This window comes from Thunnus maccoyii, chromosome 5, assembly GCF_910596095.1.
Source record: "Thunnus maccoyii chromosome 5, fThuMac1.1, whole genome shotgun sequence".
Classification (NCBI taxonomy): Eukaryota; Metazoa; Chordata; class Actinopteri; order Scombriformes; family Scombridae; genus Thunnus; species Thunnus maccoyii.
Window position 1 is genome coordinate 32768693 of NC_056537.1, and position 21297 is coordinate 32789989.

Below are 21297 nucleotides of genomic sequence, written 5' to 3' on the forward strand. Positions count from 1 at the left end.
ATCTTAAGTTGCTGTGTAATTGTGTAAGCTATCCTAATATAAATGTATAATAGGTCACAGTGTAATATGAGTTAATTCTGTGCTCTTCTCTCGCTTCCATATGCTGTCTCTGTTGGGAAACCCCCCAGGAAATCCAGGTATGAAAGTTATTATTCAGGGTGTAATTGTGTGTGTGTGAGAGTGTTGTTTATAGACAGCTGTGATGGCAGTGATTTTCAATGTGATTCTAAGGATCTACAGCTCATAGCCGACCTGTCGTCTTTTGCCACAGATCTCTGAGTGTCAGCAGCGTGTCATCGGTGTCATCAGCATCATCCAGCAGCAGCTCAGTGCGTAGCGCAGACTCAGATGACATGTATGCTGACCTCGCCAGCCCTGTGTCCTCAGCCAGCTCCCACTCACCCACACCAAGTCACCCCCGCAAGGAGCGAGTGGGGCCTGCACGGGACCGACCTCCACACAGCAGAGATAAGAACAGGGGTCAGTGTGGGGCAGAACATTGTGTCAAACATAACATGCAGCAGTCACACAGGACTTATGAGAACTTATGAGAAAAATGTAGAAAGGATTAGCATTGCATGGTTCATTAGCACTCATGTTGTCCTTTCTTCATCACAGAGAGGCCATCAAAGAAAGATGAACCCTTCAGGGAGGATCGCAGGAAGATGGACCCATCTGGTCCCCCACCTAGAGGAGGCAACCCCATGCCCAGATCAGGACCTGGTAGCAGGGGTGGCCACCCTGTACATCCCCCACCTGGCACCATGGGCCCCCCAGGAAGCTACGGAGGTTCAGGATCCCATAAAGACATCAAACTTACCCTCCTCAACAAGGTTACTATTGCTTCTTATTCCACTTTTTTTCTTCCCAAATCACAAAAAACATGTTTTCTCACCTACCTCTAGTGTTAACTAGCCTTGCAGCGGGTTTTGGTTGTATGTGCAATATCCTCTTGTTGCCACCTTATTTGAATAACGTAATATTAGCTTAAGTGAGAAATGAAAGTGTGCAGAAATTAAGACATTGGATAAGTTTGTTTTTAAAAAAAAAAAAAAAAAGGCAATTAATCATTTGACAACTCTATCACACACCATATTCACCGCACAGACAGACGTATTTTTTTCAATGTATTGGTGTGGTGAGTGAATGTAATAAAATTTGTGGGGTTTTCTGGAGAACAGAACTGTGTCTTGACCCAAAAAACATGTCATCATCAGCACAGTGTTGGCTCATGTTGAAAACAGGTGCACCTCATATGCTGCCCGTGTGGGTCATCCTTGAGTATGTTTTCCAGAAGCCTTTCAAGTGTCACTCAGAGCTCACTGTCTAGTGACGCAGCACAGATTAATCCCTCTATAAAAATCAAGGAATCTCTGTCTGTCTGTATGTATGTACGTATGTGTGTTTGTCCTTCGCATATCTCAAGAACCGTTCATCCGATCTATTTCATACCTGCTGGATGTATTGCTGGGGACTCAAGGAATTGCAGTGTCAAGTGTGAAGTTCTTCGCATGAGCGGTTCTTGAGAAATATATAAAAATACTTAATAAACAACGTTTCAACAAGCAGAAATTCAGACAGCGCCACTCTGCCATTGCAACCCACATTGTGGTCGAAGGTGGGATTACATCCATAGTGTTGATGACTTGAAAAGGTTTAAGAGACTTAAGCTCTACTATTGAACTATGTACTGTGAATTTATAGTAAAGACTTGCTGCAGGATGTCTCAAACACGTATTGAACAGGCACAGCAGTACATCTAACAAAAAAGCAAGGAATCTCTGTCTGTCTGTATGCATGTCTGTCTGTCTGTCTGTCTGTCCTTCACATATCTCAAGAACAGTTAATCTGATCAACTTCACAGTCAGCAGGTGTATTGCTGGGGACTCAACGATGTGCAGTGTCAAATTTGGTGCAATTTGGACATGCGACACGTTTAATATTAATAAGCTTTGAATAAACAAGTGAACAGCAAGCCATTCAGCTCCGTGTCTGAGTGAAGCAGGGGCTATTTGATAATAAACATCATCACATCACAACACGGCAGGGCTTCTGGGCTCTGACTCGACTTCACACTTGGTGCTGTGTTTGCAAGTTGTTTGGACATGCGACATGTTTAATTAACTTTGAATAAACAAGCAAGCTGTTCAGCTCATGTGCAGTGAGGGCTGTTTGATATAAACACCATCACATCACAGCAGGGTGGCGCGTCTGGGCTTTGACTTTAGTGGGACAAAGGCATGCGCCCTGCTCAGTTAAACTGCCCAAGAGAGAAGAACAAGCATACACAGGAGGCCAGTAGGAGCACAGACACGTTTGATTGGCAGCAGAATCAACCTATGGAAAGTTCTAAACTGCTTCTGTGGTTCAACTTCTGTTTAGTCTCACTGGTGAAGTTTCTGTCTGGATTTAAACCATTTAACTTATTAATTCATCATCGTTTTAATTGATACATTTATCAATTGATACATACATATGTGGTACTCTAAAAATAATAAGCAGTCTCTCGTTCTGAACAGGCACATTTTGAACAGGCACTGCACTAGTTGTTGATTAAAGAGTTCAGGGAATAGCTCAGATAGATACAGTTGTATCCATTGAGACCCACCTAAGAAGGCTGGGACTGCAGTAAGAGCCATAGGTAGAAAAATGAAAACAGTAAAAAGTGACTCTGTACATTCTCTGTTTGTTGTTTGGTTGCAAACCACAGAAACGTTGAATGTCTACATTTCAACACGTGAAATATGTAGCATATTAACATTTCAAGAAAACGTATCATATCAACATTTCTACAAAACGTTTCATCTCAACATTTCAACAGAATGTAGCATATTAACATTTCTACAAAACGTATCATCTCAACATTTCAACAAAACGTATTTTGTCAACATTTCAACAAAATGTATAATTTCAACATTTCCAAAATACGCATCATCTCAACATTTCTAAAGTGACATAGTTCACACGAGATCTATATGAGTTGATCTTTCCTATTAGGAGGAGGGGTCAGTGGATGGTTAGTAAGTTTCTCGGCAGCAAGTTGGAAATCAGCAGAGAACACGATTCGAGATCACCTCAAAACCAATGTCCGCTTCCCGTTTCAACCAACAAAAGCAGGTGTTTTTAGCAAGACGTCAGGACATTTGCAGCTGTTTTTCTGGCAAGAAATTCGGGTGTTTTTAGTGAGACATCGGCCGTTTTTATTTTATTTTTTATTTGAACCCAAACCATGATCTTTCCCTAACCCTAACCAAGTGGTCTTTGTGCCTCAACCGAACCAGACCTTAACCACAGTGTTGTCACACCATAAAACATCATCAATCTTAGCAATAAATGCACGAATGAATGAGAGAAAGTGGCATCGTCGGACAAGACAAACTGCCGGAGAGAAAGCGGGTGAACAACGCCAAACAAGAGAAAGCATGGCAGGGGAGAATCCCCAGGCCTGGGCACAAGAGCTTCTAAAGCAGTTTGCTGATGTTAAGGAATCATTTGAACAAAAGTTCTATGATCTGAATGAAAGTATGAAGGGGCTGAAAAAAGACACACGAGCCATGATTAACAGAGTGGCGAACGCAGAACAACGAATTGGCAACTTAGAGGATTTCAAAAACACTCACACTAGAGCGACCCGGGAGCTCTCCAAAGAAGTGCAACAGCTTAAAACTAAAGTTACTTACATGGAATCCCAAAGCAGAAGGAATAAACTGGTGTTTGTGGGCCTGAAGGAGGGACTGTTTGAGTCTTCCGACCCTGTTAAGGAAATGTCAACGATCCTCCGATTATATATTGGACCTAGACAAGTCAGACAAGGTACCAGAGGTGGAGCGGCAACATAGAGCCTTGCGCCCGCGACCGGGTCCATCGTAACCACCGAGACCGTATATTGTCTGCATTGTGAAATGGAGTGACCGACAACATATCCTCAAAGCAGCAAGGTCCAAGGAAGGATTAAAGTGGCACGGGAAACCATTCCACATTTTCCAGGACCTTCCAGTGGAGACACAACAACAACGTGCCGCCTATTCAGACTTGAAAAAGATGCTCCAGGACGCAAATATACGCTTTGGCCTGCTTTACCCATCCAGACTACTGGTGACACTGAAAGGGGAAAATTATATCTATAAAACACCTGAAGAGGCGCAGCAAGACCTGGTAAAACTTGTACCATCAGCTTTTGGTTAATTACTTTATGGACCACAGGTCAGTAATTTGATTTGATCTATGATGTAAACATTTAGAATTTGGTGACGCTGGATAAATATAAACTGTCTTGGTTTTAGGTTATAATTTATTAAAATTCCAGCAAAAATAAAGGGTAAATATTGGAATTTAAAATTGATGTAAGGTCTGTCAATGCTTAGAATGACATGTAAACTCTTGGATCATGGACAAGGTACAGAGAAGGTGTCCCTATATTATGTGTTGTTTATTCCCTTATGGTGATATTTTATTTAGTTTGTTTGTGTTTTTTCTGTGTTGTATTATGATAAAGTCAGAGGAACAGTGTAAACTGATTGATATGAGTTTGGGAATCATTTGTAAAATTAATTATGTGAAAGATGGGGCTGCCTGTTATTAAGATTGCAAAATACTTTCACATTGGAAATCCCTAGTATGTGACATAGCTATGACACAAGAAACTAATTTGAATGCAGATGAATCATTAAAATTAAAACAGAGGTGGGTGGACCAAAAACTTGGAAATAGTGCTTCAAGAGGTGTCAGTTTTGATTGCTAAAACTACCTCTTTCAAACCACTGAAAGTAATTCCTGACAAGGAAGGTATATACATAATAGTATCAGGACTTCTTTGTGATTAAAAAAAAAAAAATGGTGCTTGTTAACATCTATAGTCCTAATACTGGGCAAGCTAAATTTATGACAAATTTGAGTGTCCTATTATCAAGGTTCTCGGACATCCCAATACTAATTGGTGGTGATTTTAAAGTAGCAGCTCAGCCTAGTGTTGACCGTTCCAAGCAGCCTTTGCCAACTGACGGTACACTTGCAGTAGCTTTTGAAGAATTTCAGACAACATGTACAATAGATATTTGGAGATGTATCAATAATGATGCACGAGAATACACATTTTATTCAAAGCTCCATAATTCATATTCTAGGATTGACTATTTGTTATTATCTAGCCAGATGATTAAAATGTAGTTAATTCTGAAATTCATAATATAGCTATATCAGATCATGCTCCTATCTCCGTTAGCTTTTACCTCTCCTTTGAAGTAAATAAAACAAAACAATGGAGATTTAATAATTCACTCTTGGGAGAAGAAAAATTGATCTCCTTAATAAGGGCTAAAATAAAGGAATATTTTACTTTAAACATTAATTCAGTATCATCATTACATACCGTATGGGAAGCATTTAAGGCTACATGTAGGGGATGGTTGATTAGTCACTCAACTGCTAAGAAGAGGAAGAAGAATGAAAGGAAAAACTCTCTAAAAGAAGAACTGAACAAGCTTGAAAAGAGACATATGAGGGAACCAGACAATCATATATTAAGGAACTCTGTGTGATAATGCATGAAGAAACTGCATTTGCACTGGAAATATTTTGAGTCAGGTGAGAAGGCTGGTAAAATGCTGTCAATGAGACTAAAACAAATAGAATCCAAACATTTAATATCAAATATATATGATGGTAGTGGAAGAATTATACCCCAAGCAAATTAATCATTGTTTTAAATCTTATTATGAGAAATTATATGAATCTAAGGGTCATTTTAATTTAAAGGAAGCTCACAATTTTTTTAGTAATATATGCTTACCATCAGTTGAAGATACTGACAAAAAAAGAACTTGAGGAATATATTACAGGTGCAGAGGTAAAATTGGCTATAAAGTGTCTGTCTAACAGTAAGACACCTGGAGAAGATGGTTTTAGTATTGAGTTCTATAAATGCTTTCAGGATATCTTGACTCCCTTTTCTTACAATGTTATATAATGATATTATAATGTCTAAATCAATGCCTGTCAGCATGAAGACAGCTGTAATTTCAACAATACCCAAACCTGGCAAAGATCATATGCAAATGAGTAACTACAGACCTCTTAGTTTGCTTGACAATGACTACAAGTTATTTGCTAAAATACTTACAATATGTCTTGAAAGGGTGGTTCCCTCATTGGTCTATTTTGATCAAGTAGGGTTTGTTATAGACCGTCATGCCACAACTAACCTGAGAAGGCTCTTTCAGATAATGCATAGAGCCACTTCACTTCAACATCCAGCAGTAATGTTATCGCTGGATGCTGAAAAAGCATTTGACAGGATCGAATGGCCATATTTATTTTATACTTTAGGAAGATATGGCTCTGGACCTATATGTATGCAGTGGATTAGAGCACTGTGTCACAAACCACTTGCTTGTGTGAAAACAAATGGAATTGTAACTAGATCAACAAGGCAAAGATGTCCAGTCTCACCAATAATTTTTATATTGGCATTGGAACCCTTAGCATGTGCTATTAGAGCTAACTAACAAATAAGTGGTATTAATATATATGGTTATGATTTTAAGATAACTTTATATGCAGATGATATATTATTAACACTCTCAAATCCAGCAACCTCAACCCCACACTTATTTAAGCTCATAAATGAGTTTGGCAATCTTTCAGGATATAAAGTAAATTGGAAGAAGAGTGAAGCAATTCTGCTCAACTGCATGACTTTTCCAGCCCATCTTACCCAAACTTAGGTAGTCTGGAAGAAAGAGGGACTGAAATATCATGGTATTAATATCATCTCCCTCATTGAGAAGATATTCGAGATAAATGGCCCTAAATTGATTAAAACAATCAGAGAAGATCTTGCCAGATGGGGAACACTTCCGCTGTCCTTGTGGGGTAGAGCAGAGATAATTAAAATGAATGTTTTCCCCAGACTGTCTTTTATGTTATCTTCGATTCCACTTAAATTACCTGATTATTGGTTTAAAGAAATTAAAAAGGGTTTTATAAAGTTCCTTTGGGGGTATAAAAAACCAAGAATTGCTTTTAATAAACTGACAAAACATAGGAATAAAGGAGGATTAAGAATACCAGAAATATATACATATTATTTGGCTTTTAATGGCAAATACCCTATGCTCTGGGCCTATCACGAACAGTGTGAGGCCGGCAGTTGGAAATGGCTGGAACAAAAAATTGTTGGTGAGAGCAAAAAACAAGTATCCCTTTCTTCTTTGTGGTATTGTACAAAGCTCAATATAAATATTAAGAACCCAATTATCAGTTTTTCATGTGAAATAGCAAAAATAATTCAAAAGAAATGTGCAATTAATGGAATACTTTTGCCTTCATGTCCATTATGGGAAAACCCCTTATTCACTGCTGGAGGGAAGACTCTTATTAATAAGGAATGGGAAAGCCATAATGTTAAGAACCTAGGCCAAATCATAAAGCAGGAGAGAATAATAAGATTTAATGAGCTTAAAGCTAACTTTGACCTCAGTGCTCTGTGTTTTCTGCAGTATCTACAGTTGAAATCTATAATGCAGACACTTATCTCTCAAGGTATCATACTGGCCTCAGATAAAAATGCAGATAATAAATTGAAAGAGATAGAGGCACAGTTTCTCTGCTTAGTCAAATCACAAAGGGAACGTGATCTAAGAAAACACCTACCACTAGAACAATGGGACTCTATAATGCGACATACAAATTATTTATCGAAATGTGTCAGATATAAACTTATACAGATGAAAATTTTGTAACGAATATATATAACTCCACACAAGCTGAATAAAACTGATATGACAGATCTATGTTGGCATGGATGTGGAGAGAGAGGATCTCTAATACATATGTTATGGAATTGTCCAGAAATAAGACAGTTTTGGGTAGGAGTACATAAAATGCTATGTTCAATATTAAATGTAGATGTATCACTATGTCCAGAAGTGTGTTTACTGGGAGTTAAAGTGGATGGATTGAAATCTGTAGTAATACAACGTTTGATAACATTGGCTTTTCTTTCTGTGAAAAGGATCATTCTTATGAACTGGAAAGTAAGGAAATTAAATAGTTTTTGTTTGTATCACTGGCTAAAGGACTTCATAGAACTGATAACGTTGGAACGTGCAGCCTCAGCTCCGCAGGGGCTTTATAGAGACAATGGCTTAGATAGACCATGGACACTTATAAAAGACTATATAAATAAGAGACTTTTAAGTTAAGTGTTTTTGACTGTTAAGAATAAAGCACCAGCACAATTAAATAGAAACCTGATCCTTGTAGGTAGAATGGAGTAGTCCTGTTTAAGAAGGATTGGCAATGTAATGATTTCTTAAACAAGTATATTATATTTCCTTTGCTTATTGTCTGTAACATCTGGTGTACTGTTTTTGTATTGTGTATGTGTGCTGTGTTGCGTCTGTTTTTGTTTGTTTTGTTTTTGTCCTTCTTTTCTTTCATAATTAAAAATGTAAATAAAAAAAAAACATAAAACATCATTATTCAACGGGTAGAAATGTTAGTATGGTACATTTGTAGAAATGTTGATATGATACGTATTACACGTGTCGAAACATATATATTCAACGTTTCTGTGGTTTGCAGAAACGTTCAATGCCAACGTTTTCTTCAGGCAATTGGGTTGTGCGGAGACTGGGGAGCTTTCGGCTGGGTGGATGTCTCTTAATGGGAAAATTGTATGGTTTCCCATCGCTGTTTATAACAGAGGAGATGGTTCAGCCACTGTGCACCCACACAAACCTGCCTGGGAGGCGGAGGTGTGAGGAGTGGATGGATGTGGAATTGGTATTTAAAGGGTTAAAATTCTGGCATTGATAAAAATTTGGACTCCATTATCAGGACTGATGCCAATAAAAAAATTAAAAAAAAACTTGTGAAAGTAGAAAATTTTTTACCATATAATTGATGCAACTGGATATTTTTTTTAATCATCAGAGCAGGTCAATACCTTTCAATAAGTAGCAGTAACAATGATTTTTTTGCATAATTACTTGAGCAGTGACAAAAAAAGGTAAGAGAAAGGTTAAAGATGCTGAGTAGGAGCTTAAACCTTTTTTTGTCACTGCTCAAAACAAGTAATTATGCAAAAAAGTCATTGTTACTGCTACTTATTGATAGGTATTGACCTGCTCTGATGATTTAAAAAAAAAAAAATCCAGTTGCATCAATTATAAAGACTTAATAATTGTAAACAAGAGGTGGCTATTTATGGCCACGAACAAGCTGAGTGGGAGTTTTGTCTATTTTGCTTTCCCTGCACGAAAATAACAATGCATAATAATCAGTGTTGTTGTTAATTAGTTACATATCCCAGACTGTAACATTCATTATACAAGAGAAAACACTAGCACTGAGAATATGGATAATAGTTGATAGTGATTTTGAACAAGACCAGAGGGTTAAAGGAATAGTTTGACATTTTGAGATTTTGCTTTCTTACCAATAGTTAGTCCGCTCCAGGAAGTAACTGCTCTCAGCCAAGAAATAGTCTGGCACATAACCTCCCAGTAAATCGACAATGTGTTGTTTTTACACTTCAGATTTACAGATCAAACAAGAAAGCATAACGTGAATTAGTGAGCTTTAGAGGTGTTGGTAGGTGTCTTTTTTTTTTTTGTTGCCATTGGTCAGAGCTAGGCTAGCAGTATCCCTGTGTTTCCTCTTTCTATGCTAAGCTAAGCTAATCGCTTTTTCTTTAACTTGTTGTAAATCGGGTTTTCCATCGCTAATAAAATTCCCTCCACTCACCCAGTTAGTTCCATACTTTTGTTAAACAGTGTACAATTGTACAGACATGTTTCCTCAGAAAATCACAGGGCAAGTCTAACTGAAAAAATCAGTTACTAATTGTCCAGGTGATTTTTTTTTTTTTTTTTTTTTTTTTTTTTTCCTTTTGGCATTCAGAAGTGGAACTTGGTTTCTTGTATTACACGTCTTCAATTTCCGTCTTTATTTGAATTGCTATCCTCAGTATGTCCTGTCATTTTCCAACAGCAAGTAGATAAGGGCAACAGGAAGAGGTACCTGCCTTCAGACAAAGACAGGCCAGGTTCCCCGCTCAGCAAGAGAATGGCCATGTCTCCAGACAGAGGTGAGAATCAGCATAAACACCGCTCACTCTCACACTTCTTTTCATTGTTTCACACAAATACACCCCAGAGCTGGACCAACACTTGGAAACAATCGCAGCTTTTTACAAAGAATTAGGAATTTGCTGTTGACCCTCGCTGACATGATACTATGGGGGACCCTTCATCTGAGATATCTTACATGTTTTATCACTACTGTCAGCAGTATTGAGCCTTTTTCACACATGCATTGCAAACCTGAAGTTATCGAGACATTACCCAGAGGAGCTGTATGTGTGAACGCAAATGTCCGAATCAGTCGGACTGGACATTAGTGTACTTTACCCTGCCAGCTCCTTAGTCCATGTAATGTCCGATCAAGCACATATGTGGATACAGCTGGTCAAATTCACAGTGAGCAAGTTTAAACGAATGCCAAAATGTGTGCTGAAAGGATTATTTGATGAATCATTTAGATGATTGACAGAAAATTGGCCAGGTTTAATAATTGCTAAATCATTTTTTTATTTTATAGGTTAAATATGCCAAATTTTAGCTGGTTTCAGATTCTGAGATGTAAGGACTTGGTTCTCTATTTTATTTCACTTTAAATTTAATACTTCATTTTATTTTCATTTATTTCTTTTACTTTTGCCAGTTCCTAAAACAAACATTACAGAGGCCGATTGTGATAATTATCTTGAATCCAATACCTTCTTCCTTTATCCATGACAATCTTTACTGAAGGTGTTGTCCTTGATGGTCTAATGTAAATTAGTTAAATGAACATGTCTTTGCCAACAGGTATTTCTTCCAAAATTCTCTTATAATAATATTTAGCTGTTTCTCATTTTCTTAAAACTGTGTTATGGAGTAGGGGTGGAGCAGAATCCAAATACGGTATTCGGAAAAGCACAAATAGTGGGTTTTCACGAATATTTATTTTGTAAGAATATTTTTAAAATTATTTGTTTTCTGGACAAAAAAAAACATGTCAAATAACAGTGCGCAGGTCGGTTACATCTCAGTCTCTCTCCTCTGCTCCGCTGTGTTAGGTCTATTAGCAGCTCTCAATGAGTGGAGTCACATCCACCTGCTGCATGATGCACATTTCCTTATTTGGACATCACTTCCGGAGTTGGGGGTGTTCCCCAGACATAAAGCTGAGCTACGGACACGTGCAAAGTGCCCTCAAGGGACTCCATAACCTGTTGTTCCCCATCCCCTTTCCCCAAAGTTAGGTTGTAAAAAATAGGCAATAAATGAAAAGTGCAAAGCAATAATCGCCTGAAATTCTTCCCTACACCTTACACGCTGTGCTGTCTCTGTGTTATGGGTGTAGTTATAGATCTGTCTATACAGCGGCACAAAGCTGAGCTTTAGCTCAGTAGTCAGCGCAGTTGTTTATGATCTGGGAGACTTGAGTTTGAGACCTGGTGTGGAGACCTCTTTTGCAAGATAGTTTATTGATGAACACTTATTTTAACACTTTAATATTCTAAAATTAAAAGTGTAATTAAAAACAAAAACATGATTTTTTACACCTATTTCCACTTTTATTCAAATGCTAATACAAATAATTTTGCTGCCTCAACAAATACAGATACAAATACACTGGGCTCTCTTATAGGTCATACCTCAGCCCTCATTGGTAGAAAACCTAATATAAATTTTAAAATACCTGTAAATAACATAATATAGTCCATGATGGTATTCTGATTTACATGCTTATCAGAATGATGTAACATCTCATAGAGTAGTAAATGATTTTAGAATGAACACTTACCAACAACTATTTGTCAGTGTCCCCTGGAAGCCTGGGCTATGTCAGGAAGACACAAATCACTAGATGGCACTAGTCCTGTCACAATAACTACTTTTGTTGGACAATATATTGTCCCTGAAATAATTGTGATAAATGATATTGTCATTTTAAGACCATTTTATGCCACTGTTATAATGATAATATAATAGCATAATAATACAAGTGCACCCTTTTAAAGAGCAATGAACTTTCAATTCTTAAAAATATTCAGACATTGGAATTGGAATGTGAAAAAAAATCTTTCCCCTGAGCCGCAAGGTTTGTTGGGATTGCCTGCACATGGCTCCCACCTCTGACATCACATGTAAACATTGAAGTGGCCAGGCAGTAATGGCAGCGGCTTTCAGTGGGTTGGGGGGGGGGGGGGGGGGTAGCGGCTCAACCTTGAGCTGCTTACTCACCGGGACGACAGGGGTGGAGGGGGTTGAAGAGTGGCCGCTTTAAAAACGCCGACCCATCATCATTAGATTAACCAGGACAGAGTTATTTACAAATAACTCACTTACTCACTCACTTGTGCATTCTCCACTCCAGATGTGCGCAGCAAGGAGTGGTGGCAACTACTTAGTGTGACATGAATAGCCTATTAGCCACTAATGCAGAGTGTAGGAGATCTGCTGGTGATGTGGAGGAGGAAGGGCTTGCCTCACACGCTGCCTTTTCCTTTTTTAATTTAACAGCAGGAGCGAAAACTAGATTTATTAAAATGTTGAAACCTTCTGGAAACAACCTACTGAAACAGGTAGACAGATTATTTGCCTCAAATAGATAGACCACACACAATAAGTTATGCTGTTTATTCTGGCTCTTGGTGACATTCTCATGTAAACAAACACATGTAAACACAATGGGCAATATTGAAGTCAGCAAAAATGATCAAGGTCATGTCCATATATATTATACAATAAGTCGATATATGGACATGATAATGTTGATAATTACGTTATTATACAATAAGTTGATAACGTAATTATCCTGACAGGCCTAGACGGCACAAACATTGTTTTCAGCTAAACAAGGACAAGATGAGAAAAACATAACATAACATAATTAATTGCGAACTTTGATTGAATCAAATGATGGTGTTAAATGAAAGGATATCTTACTGCTGAAATCGTGCAGAATTTAAACCCAAATCTGTAGCCCTGTTGACCTTTTTAGCATCTTTTAGCTCATTGTTTTAGGCTCCACACATTCACTGGCCCCATTTACACCTGGCATTAACACGCGTCTCGGGTGATCTGATCACACCCAAGACGCATTGAGGATGCATTGAGATCCGATCACTCAGACCACATTCTGAGGTGGTCTGGGCCACATTATTTAGTAGTTTAAACGCAATGTGTCCATTTTCCTGCAGACTAGGCAAGGGAAGGGCATTGCTGCCACACAGTACTGTGTTTCAGTGAAATGGTAATGTCCATTCTTTCCATTTTAATTTCTATTTTTCTATTATAAAGACACAAGCCCACATCCTAATTTATCTAACCCAATGTGGAAGTAAAATATTTTATGAAAACTTAAACAGCTGTTAAAAGAGGCAACACAGCTGTTGGATTTCAACAGCTATGTTGTGTCCAGAGCCACAATAACTTGGTTTTTAAAGAACTAACACTTAGCCAAAGGCCACTCAGTCCTAATGGCTTCATTAACCCCGACACTGGTGTTTTTCAGGCCGTGATAAGAGGGTACCTGGCCGACCCCCACTCTCCCCTCGGATGGATCGGCCCAGAGGCCAAGGGCCCCGGCCCATGCCCCCCCAGGGAGACAGGTTGGTGCCACTTTCAGTATGTTATTGCTGTAGGATTGTTATATTTATTCTTTAACACCACATCATACAACAACAGATGTCAAAAGTGGTTTAAAAAAAGAAAAGAAAAGCTGGAACTGTGGAAATTTTATAGTCAGGTTTATTATCTGACACGTCAAGCCAAACACATCTGGGTTTTCAGATAATGAAGTTTGCCTGATCAGTGTTTGGCCCAAATGAGGAACATGCCACAGAAGTGGAAGCACAAAGATATTACACCATCGCTGCACGTGTCATAAGATTCACCCAAATACCAAAATACCCGGGTGTTCAACTTCTGCTTTGTAAATGGACTCCAGATCGATGCCATTGTTAAGGTCTCGACTACAGAAGATAGACAAAGTAATATGAACACTTGAAATGTCAGGTCAGATGTGTCGACCACATTACCTATTTACATTGTTTACACTTCATCCTAATCTGGTCGAAAATAAGCAAGCTAACATCAGTTTAGTCAGGTAAGCTAGCTAGTTCAGTTAGCAATGCAACACTTAAACCTGGCAGTAAACATTTAGTGACTTATCTTTACATAATAACTAGTTCAAACATAACAAATTTTAGTTAATGTACAAATCTCCACATAGTTAACTTCAGAACGCTACTCAATCAGGAGAAAATAGTGCATTTGTTGGGGACTATTTTCAGTGGTAGATGAATTTGGGCTCTAGTGAGCAGCAGCAGCACTGTGTGTGTGGGACTGAGTCAAAATAAACTACAGTGTGTGTGTTCATGGTAGTAAAGGCACATGTCACCCAGTAAAATAGGGTGGCTCATTGGTGTGTTTTTTAATAGTGTTTGGACAACAATTGAGCTCTGTGACACAGAGGAATAAGATATATCAGGCTGTGATACACACACAATACTTTTTAGCAGGATACATTAATTGTAGGTTTGGGTGTTTTTGTGGGATTTGCTGATAATAAGAAAAATATCTCGTATCCTTTAAATGATGTTCATACAGAATCCAGTTGATACAGTACTTGGTGTGAGAGGACAATGAGAAAATAGCCCCCTCACATATTTGTTCCCGCATTCAAAGATCATGGCAGCTTATTTCTCATTGCTGTTGTGTTCATAATTGGGTATTTCCTCTTTTTTGTTCTTAGTCATGTCACACTGTCTGCTCTTATGAAATGACATGAGTAAATATGTGACCCCCTCTTGCTCCCTTTTCTTAGAAAACGTCCTCTGTCACCACCCCCCAAATCATCGGGGAAAGGCCCAGCAGCACCGTCGGGCAAGCCCCCCGCCCCAGGCTCCACTTCGGCCACTGGCTCAGGCTCCAGCTCGGGCTCGGGCTCCAACAAACCCAGCAACACACTGTCCCGCCGCGAGGAGCTGCTGAAACAGCTGAAGGCCGTGGAAGACGCCATCGCCCGGAAGAGGGCAAAGATCCCCGCCAAATAAATGGAAGCCCGCTCCTCACCTGTTCGCCTGCCTGCCAGTCTGCCTGCCTGCACGGCCTCGCGAGCCGGGGCAACAGTGAGGGTCGTGGGACAGAGCGGTTCCCAGCGAATCCTACCTTTCTTCCCCTGCCTCCAATGGACGTGTAAAAATGTTGTATGGTTCTTGTATAAAGGCTATTGTGTAAGTGACAGGTGGCCGCCACGAAAACCATCCTCTGCTTGTTGTCCTCAGAGAGGTTGATTTTTAGAGCGTCTTTCACTCCCATATACCCTACTTCTGCTCCCGTTAGAAGTCTCTGAATGTCTCAACTGCAGTTTACCTCGTCTTTGAGAAACAGGAGGGAACAAAGGCATGCGGTGAGGGAAGGACGTCTCAGGAAGGGAGTGTACTTTGTGTAGACTTTACAGTACAGAAACAGAAGGGTAGTAAGGTGCACTTGATCACATCCTGCTCACTATGATCCTTCAGTGAAAAGGAAGAATCTTCCTTATGTTGAGTGTGTGACGAATAACAGATTTCTACACATTGAATCTACCACTTCTGTCTTTCTCTGCCCCCTTTTATCGTCTTGTTCTCGCATCTTTTCTTTAGTTTCCTCTGTGTGAAGTGATGTGTGACTGTCAGTTCGACAGAGTACAGACAGCCTACAACTCTTCTTTGTATAAATCTGCAACTTCTTGAGCATCCATATTCGGCCCCTGAAAGCAATCACGAGCCCATGCTTTGTTCACAGCGGGCCCACCTTTAACCAATGACTCGTCTGCGTTCTGTGTTTTTGGGCAGTGTTCACTGTCCCACCTTGTACAATAATAGCAAGTCATCAGATTCTCTCAAGCGAATATTATAGACAACAGTGATGTGAAGTATTGCTTTTTTTTTAATCTACAGCATTTTCTTTTCTTCTTAGCTCTTCTCAAGTGATAAACCAATGTTTTATTTGTGTCACATTTTTAGTTGGAGGAGTATGAGAGGTGGAACGGGGACATTTAGAGACAAGATATGTCTTGCTTTTGTGACAAAAGCCTTCTAAATAAACTATTTTGATAAAGAGAAGGTCAGTTGTATGTTTTTTCTCTCTGCTGTTGTGCAAGATAAAAGGAGGTGATTAAATAAAAATGCACAGTCACATGTTTACAGAAGCTTTCAGACACAGTATTGTTCAGCATAAAGAGTGGAAGATATAGGCTACATACTAAAAATAATCATTGTTGCTCAGGGCTTGTGCACAAGTGATCCATGGTGTTTGTCCACAATGGACTACGTCAATATTGAACTAAGAGCATTGCATCAACATGGAACAGTGCTATGAATCATCTGTTCCATTTCTTCACCGTCTGTTTATTCTGCTTAAGGCCACCATGTCATTCTCTTTTAATTGAATTCAGCAAGAAGTTGTCCTTCAGTCTTGGCTACAGCAAGTACAAATTTGATCTTGTAAAATTTCAGCCGTACTAGCAGGGATGGCATTGTCAGTAGTTCGGTCCAGACTGAAACATCTTAACACTATTTGATAGATTGCTATGAAATTTACAACAAATATTCACAGTCCCTGGAAGATAGATTCTAACCATTTTGGTGACTACTCTACTCACGGTGTACGCAAGATACCTGCTAAACATCAATATGCTAGCACTATCATTGTGAGCATGTTGCTGTGCTAAGGCTCACCAAGACCTCTCTCTGGCCTTATGAACCAACATAAAGAGATCATGAGATTTTTTTCTTTTTACTACTTTGTGTTTATTGGGTAGCATTTTTGACATACACTCCAGATATTACACGTTTTTCTTCAAAACACTGAATAATAAGGTTACGGTCTATGTATGATGGTTGGCATTAGACAGCCCTGCACTATGCTAATGTTAGCTTTTAGCTCACGATCAGTCTCTCAAAGCTGCTAGCAAGACTGGTCTTGTTACTATACTAATAACATGATGCCAGAAATCCAACCAGTTGGTAATACTGCAGTGCTTCCAGTGCCCTTAAAGAGATAGTTTAAGTCCGTGTAAAGCAATAATAAATGTGTTCTAAGTTTGTCACACCACAGAAAAATGTGTAATTTACCACCCAGCCAAATTTAAATGATTAAAAAAATCGCCAAGTAGGCTACATAAAATTAGGTTTCGAAATCGTTGAAAAATAGACATTATTCTCTGCTCTGAAACGCTGGGGGTATGTCTGCTGAAGATAGTGAAAGCACAGCCCAACTGAACAGCCTCTGAGTTGATGCCAAACTCCTGCATAAAAATACACATTTTAAAATAGGCTTTGTTTGTAGGTATAAGGCAAGAAACATAGAAGATATTTTAAAAATAAAATAATTCCTTGAGTGCTAACATTGACTGAAAATGGCCTCATTCATCAGTAACAGCAGGTTATCTGAAGTGAATCCCAGTTGTATCCAATGAAAGTTTGTAAAACTACCTGAGGGGTGTTCCGTCAACGCAGCTGGAGAAAGCTGAGCTTACTTGAAAAAGCCTGGCTAGAATAAACGTCAACTTTCACTTGAGGCTCAAGCTGTTCCACTAATCATCGGATAATTCGTAATTCATTTGTAATTCAAAAACCAAAAAACGATAAATCTGTTATTTGTTTCAAAACAAAAAGATGTTTTTGGTGTTAGAATCAAATAACGAAAAATCAATCAATCCCGGCCCGTTTTTGTTTTTTGCAGATTCGTAGGTCTGCGGACATCAAGCCAATTCGTTTTTGCGTTTGAAACCAAAATCGGAAGTCACATGGTTTTTCCTTTTTTCATTTTAAACCAAAAACGAAAAGAGGAAATCACGTGATCTATTTCTTTTTTTGTTTCCAAACGAAAATCCAGAAAACGAAATTCAAAAGACCGTGCAGTTTTGGTTTAGAAATCAAGTATTTTTGTCAGTTTTGCACGATAGCGGAAGCGACTACATTAGCCTACCGATGATCCTCAGTGACCGTTGCTATGGTGAAGACGCCAGCGATAGCCGCGCGTGTGTGTAAACGGGATGAAGACGGGGTTTAAGCCCCACACTTTCACTTTCGTAATTTTCATCAAACTGGACTTTAGATTGTGCATTTTATTCAACCTCCACTGTTACATAATGTAATTATTTATTAATTATTTATGTTTAATTTATTCTCTTATCACCTTTCTTATATTTCATATACTTCGTTTCTTTGTCCATAGCACAGATTATTTTCTTTACAGTTCAATGTACAGTAAAGTACGTTGATCCCGATCATAACCAATAATCTGCAGTACTACATTATGTTATACTGACTATATGTTAAGGCTGTCGCTGGCGCCTTCACCATAGCAACGGTCGCTGAGGATCATGGGTAGGCTAATGTAGCCGTATCCGCTATCGTACAAAACTGACAAAAATACTTGATTTCTAAACCAAAATTGAACGATCTTTTGAATTTGGTTTTCTGGATTTTCGTTGGGAAACTAAAAAGGAATAGATCACGTGATTTCGTTTTTCTTTTTTGGTTTAAAATGAAAAAAGGAAAACCCATGTGACTTCCGTATTTGGTTTCAAACGCAAAAGCGAATTGACTTGATGTCCGCAGACCTGCTGGATATTCAATCCAAAAAGGAATAACGATAAAACGAATCGGCAAAAACCAAAAACGGGCCGGGTTTGATTGGTTTTTCGTTAGTTGATTCTGACACCAATCAACTAATCAACTTTGTTTTGAAACAAATAACAGATTCGCCGTTTTTTGGTTTTTAAATTACAAATGAGTTACGGATTATCCGATGATACCTGCACCTCAACGCTAACTCTAGCCAGGCTGGAATAAACTTGAAGTGTGCGGGTGCACGGAGCACATAAGCAGCCCAGAATAGTCGATTGTCGAAAAGATTATACTATGTCGCAAAAAGAAGAAAACTAGAGCGGTTTTCTTCTCAGCAGCAGAACAAACCTGCTGATGAAACTGCATGAAGAATATAAAGGAGCTTTCACCAAAAAGGGCAAAACGGCTGCAATTAACAAGGTGGAGGAGATGACTTGGAACAAAACTGATGACAGATCAGCAGTGATGACGTAAAGATTAGAGGAGCAAATTTATTACCAGAAGGATGATGGTTCAATCCACGCATCCGGCTTGATGAGTGAAAGTGAAGAACAGCACTTGTTTCCGCTCATGGTTTTATCTTTTTTTTTTTTTTATTAATAAATGAGCATTCAGATCAGTGACTGTGGTTATATTATCACTTGGCTAGATAATATCACATGTATGTTTAAAATTATGGTGTAAGCAACTTAAGAGAACTTCCCGACATTATCATACTCTTTGACACATTTTCTCTTTCACAGGATGTCCATTGACAAGCATCACTGAAAGTTAAAAAATTAACTGGAAACTGGAGAAGGATATAAGTACAGTGGAAGCCACTTATAATGATCACATCTGTCCGGGTCAAATATCACTATACGCAGATGATTATCATAACCTTTTCTTTTTCTTTATCTGTCATGCAGAACACCATCTAATTAACATTTGTATATTTATTAGCCTACATGAATATAAAGTCACAGAATTTTACTGTTTCAAAATGCAGTACAGTACAGTTTTGTCATAAGCTTCGAGGAGACTATGTTTGTCATTGAGAGAAAATGACTATCTACATTCTTTGACATGCAGCTGAGTTTAGCTGGACCGTCAGCCTGCCATGGAGCAGGCTAGTTCTGCTGACTAAGTTACCATGGTTACTGAGTTGGGACTCATATAAGCCGCAGTGATGGAACGGAACTCTCACTTAAATTAGCGAGGCTTATCGAAATAAACCAGGCTATCCCGTTAGCCAGCTTGATGGACCACCCCCCTGGTGTAAAAATAGTAACCATGAGTACATCACTCTGGTGTTTATATGGTGGAGGGCGACATGCTCGTAACCCCTCCATGCCATCAAGTTAACATTTTAGGCCCATCCAAAAAATTCTGAAGACAGAAATGGTGAAAAACAACTTAATGCTCTAACTCCACAATTCAGTACTACATAGTTCACAGTCTTTTCACATGTTTTTTAGCAATTATTTTTTAACATGCATAATGTGTTTAAAAAGAAATCTGTGATTTTCCTTTACATGGATTTTAAGATAACGGATTAGAAACCTTTGTAACCAAAAGGATAAGTGTCACGTACCTTAATAAACATTGTAGAAATTGAAAGCAATTACAACACTAGCAACTGCTTCACTTTTTGGGGGATTGTTATACACCAGTGCTCAAAAGCATGAAATCATAGAAACATAGAAATGTTCATGTTTGAGATAGAAATTGATACTTTCATTAACCATAGTAGCATTAAACTGATCAGAATTAAGTCAATACAATGACAAACTCAATATTCTATTTTATATAATTGTTCTATTAATCAAACTTGACATTCATTAATGATAAATGGTCAATTTGTTGCAACTACTGTTTTGTAGACTTTTGGCATTCTGCCTGTGAGTTATTGAAGATGGTTATTAGGGGAAATGTCAACCTAATTTCACCTCAAGCTAAGAAAAAAAAACACAGCTAAGCCTTAGTCTGTCATCTGGCATGGAGGAACAAATAAATATCTAAATTAGGTATTTTCTGGATCCATGAGGTTTTTTGCGTTATGGAATTCCTTTCAGAGTTCCCTGTCACTGTGTGACCTTTATCTGAACCAGGAATTTGCCTGGTTTTCCATAACTTTGATATGATAAACATGATGATAAACATTGTTGTGAAAGCCAGTACACTATTCCGAGTGTACAGATATTCTAATCTATATGAACATTTATTGCATTTAAATATAAGAAGAGTGAACCATTCTGAGTTTTGAGACACAGTGTCTGGAAACATACCCCACCCACATATTGACACAAATGTGTATCAAATGTTGCTAAATGTTTTGCAGAATACAATAACAGGAGTTTCCAACTAAACAGGCTAGTCACTGTTTTTCTTATGACCAGTTCAACTTGTTTTCTCTCAACATATCCTTAAAAGGCCTGAAACATGTAAGATGATCCAGTTATTCACAAAAAGAAAAAACAATGAGAGGTAAAATGAAAAGTTAAAATGAAAGGTAAATTGAACATAATTTTGCTGCTTTTCTTTCCTGTTAATAATCTCTTAACCCTGCGAGGATCCCGACCACAGAACAAATATTTGTTTTAGATGCATACTGTATCTTCTTTCTTTATTTCAAACACAAACTA

The 21297-nt window shown here is 38.4% G+C and overlaps 1 protein-coding gene across 5 annotated transcripts in view; it reads left to right on the forward strand.

The window, feature by feature from the left end:
• The window catches only part of zc3h18 (zinc finger CCCH-type containing 18), a 50501-nt gene extending 34339 nt beyond the window's left edge, over nucleotides 1-16162 (forward strand). For all 5 annotated transcript variants that reach the window (XM_042411438.1, XM_042411436.1, XM_042411434.1 and 2 more), the window contains exons 15-20: nucleotides 129-137; nucleotides 272-480; nucleotides 619-833; nucleotides 9994-10090; nucleotides 13567-13663; nucleotides 14881-16162. In XM_042411438.1, coding sequence (XP_042267372.1) covers nucleotides 129-137; nucleotides 272-480; nucleotides 619-833; nucleotides 9994-10090; nucleotides 13567-13663; nucleotides 14881-15109 — 856 coding nt within the window. In that variant the 3' untranslated portion in view covers nucleotides 15110-16162. The remainder of the gene's footprint in view (nucleotides 1-128; nucleotides 138-271; nucleotides 481-618; nucleotides 834-9993; nucleotides 10091-13566; nucleotides 13664-14880) is intronic.
• Nucleotides 16163-21297: the final 5135 nt, after the last annotated feature.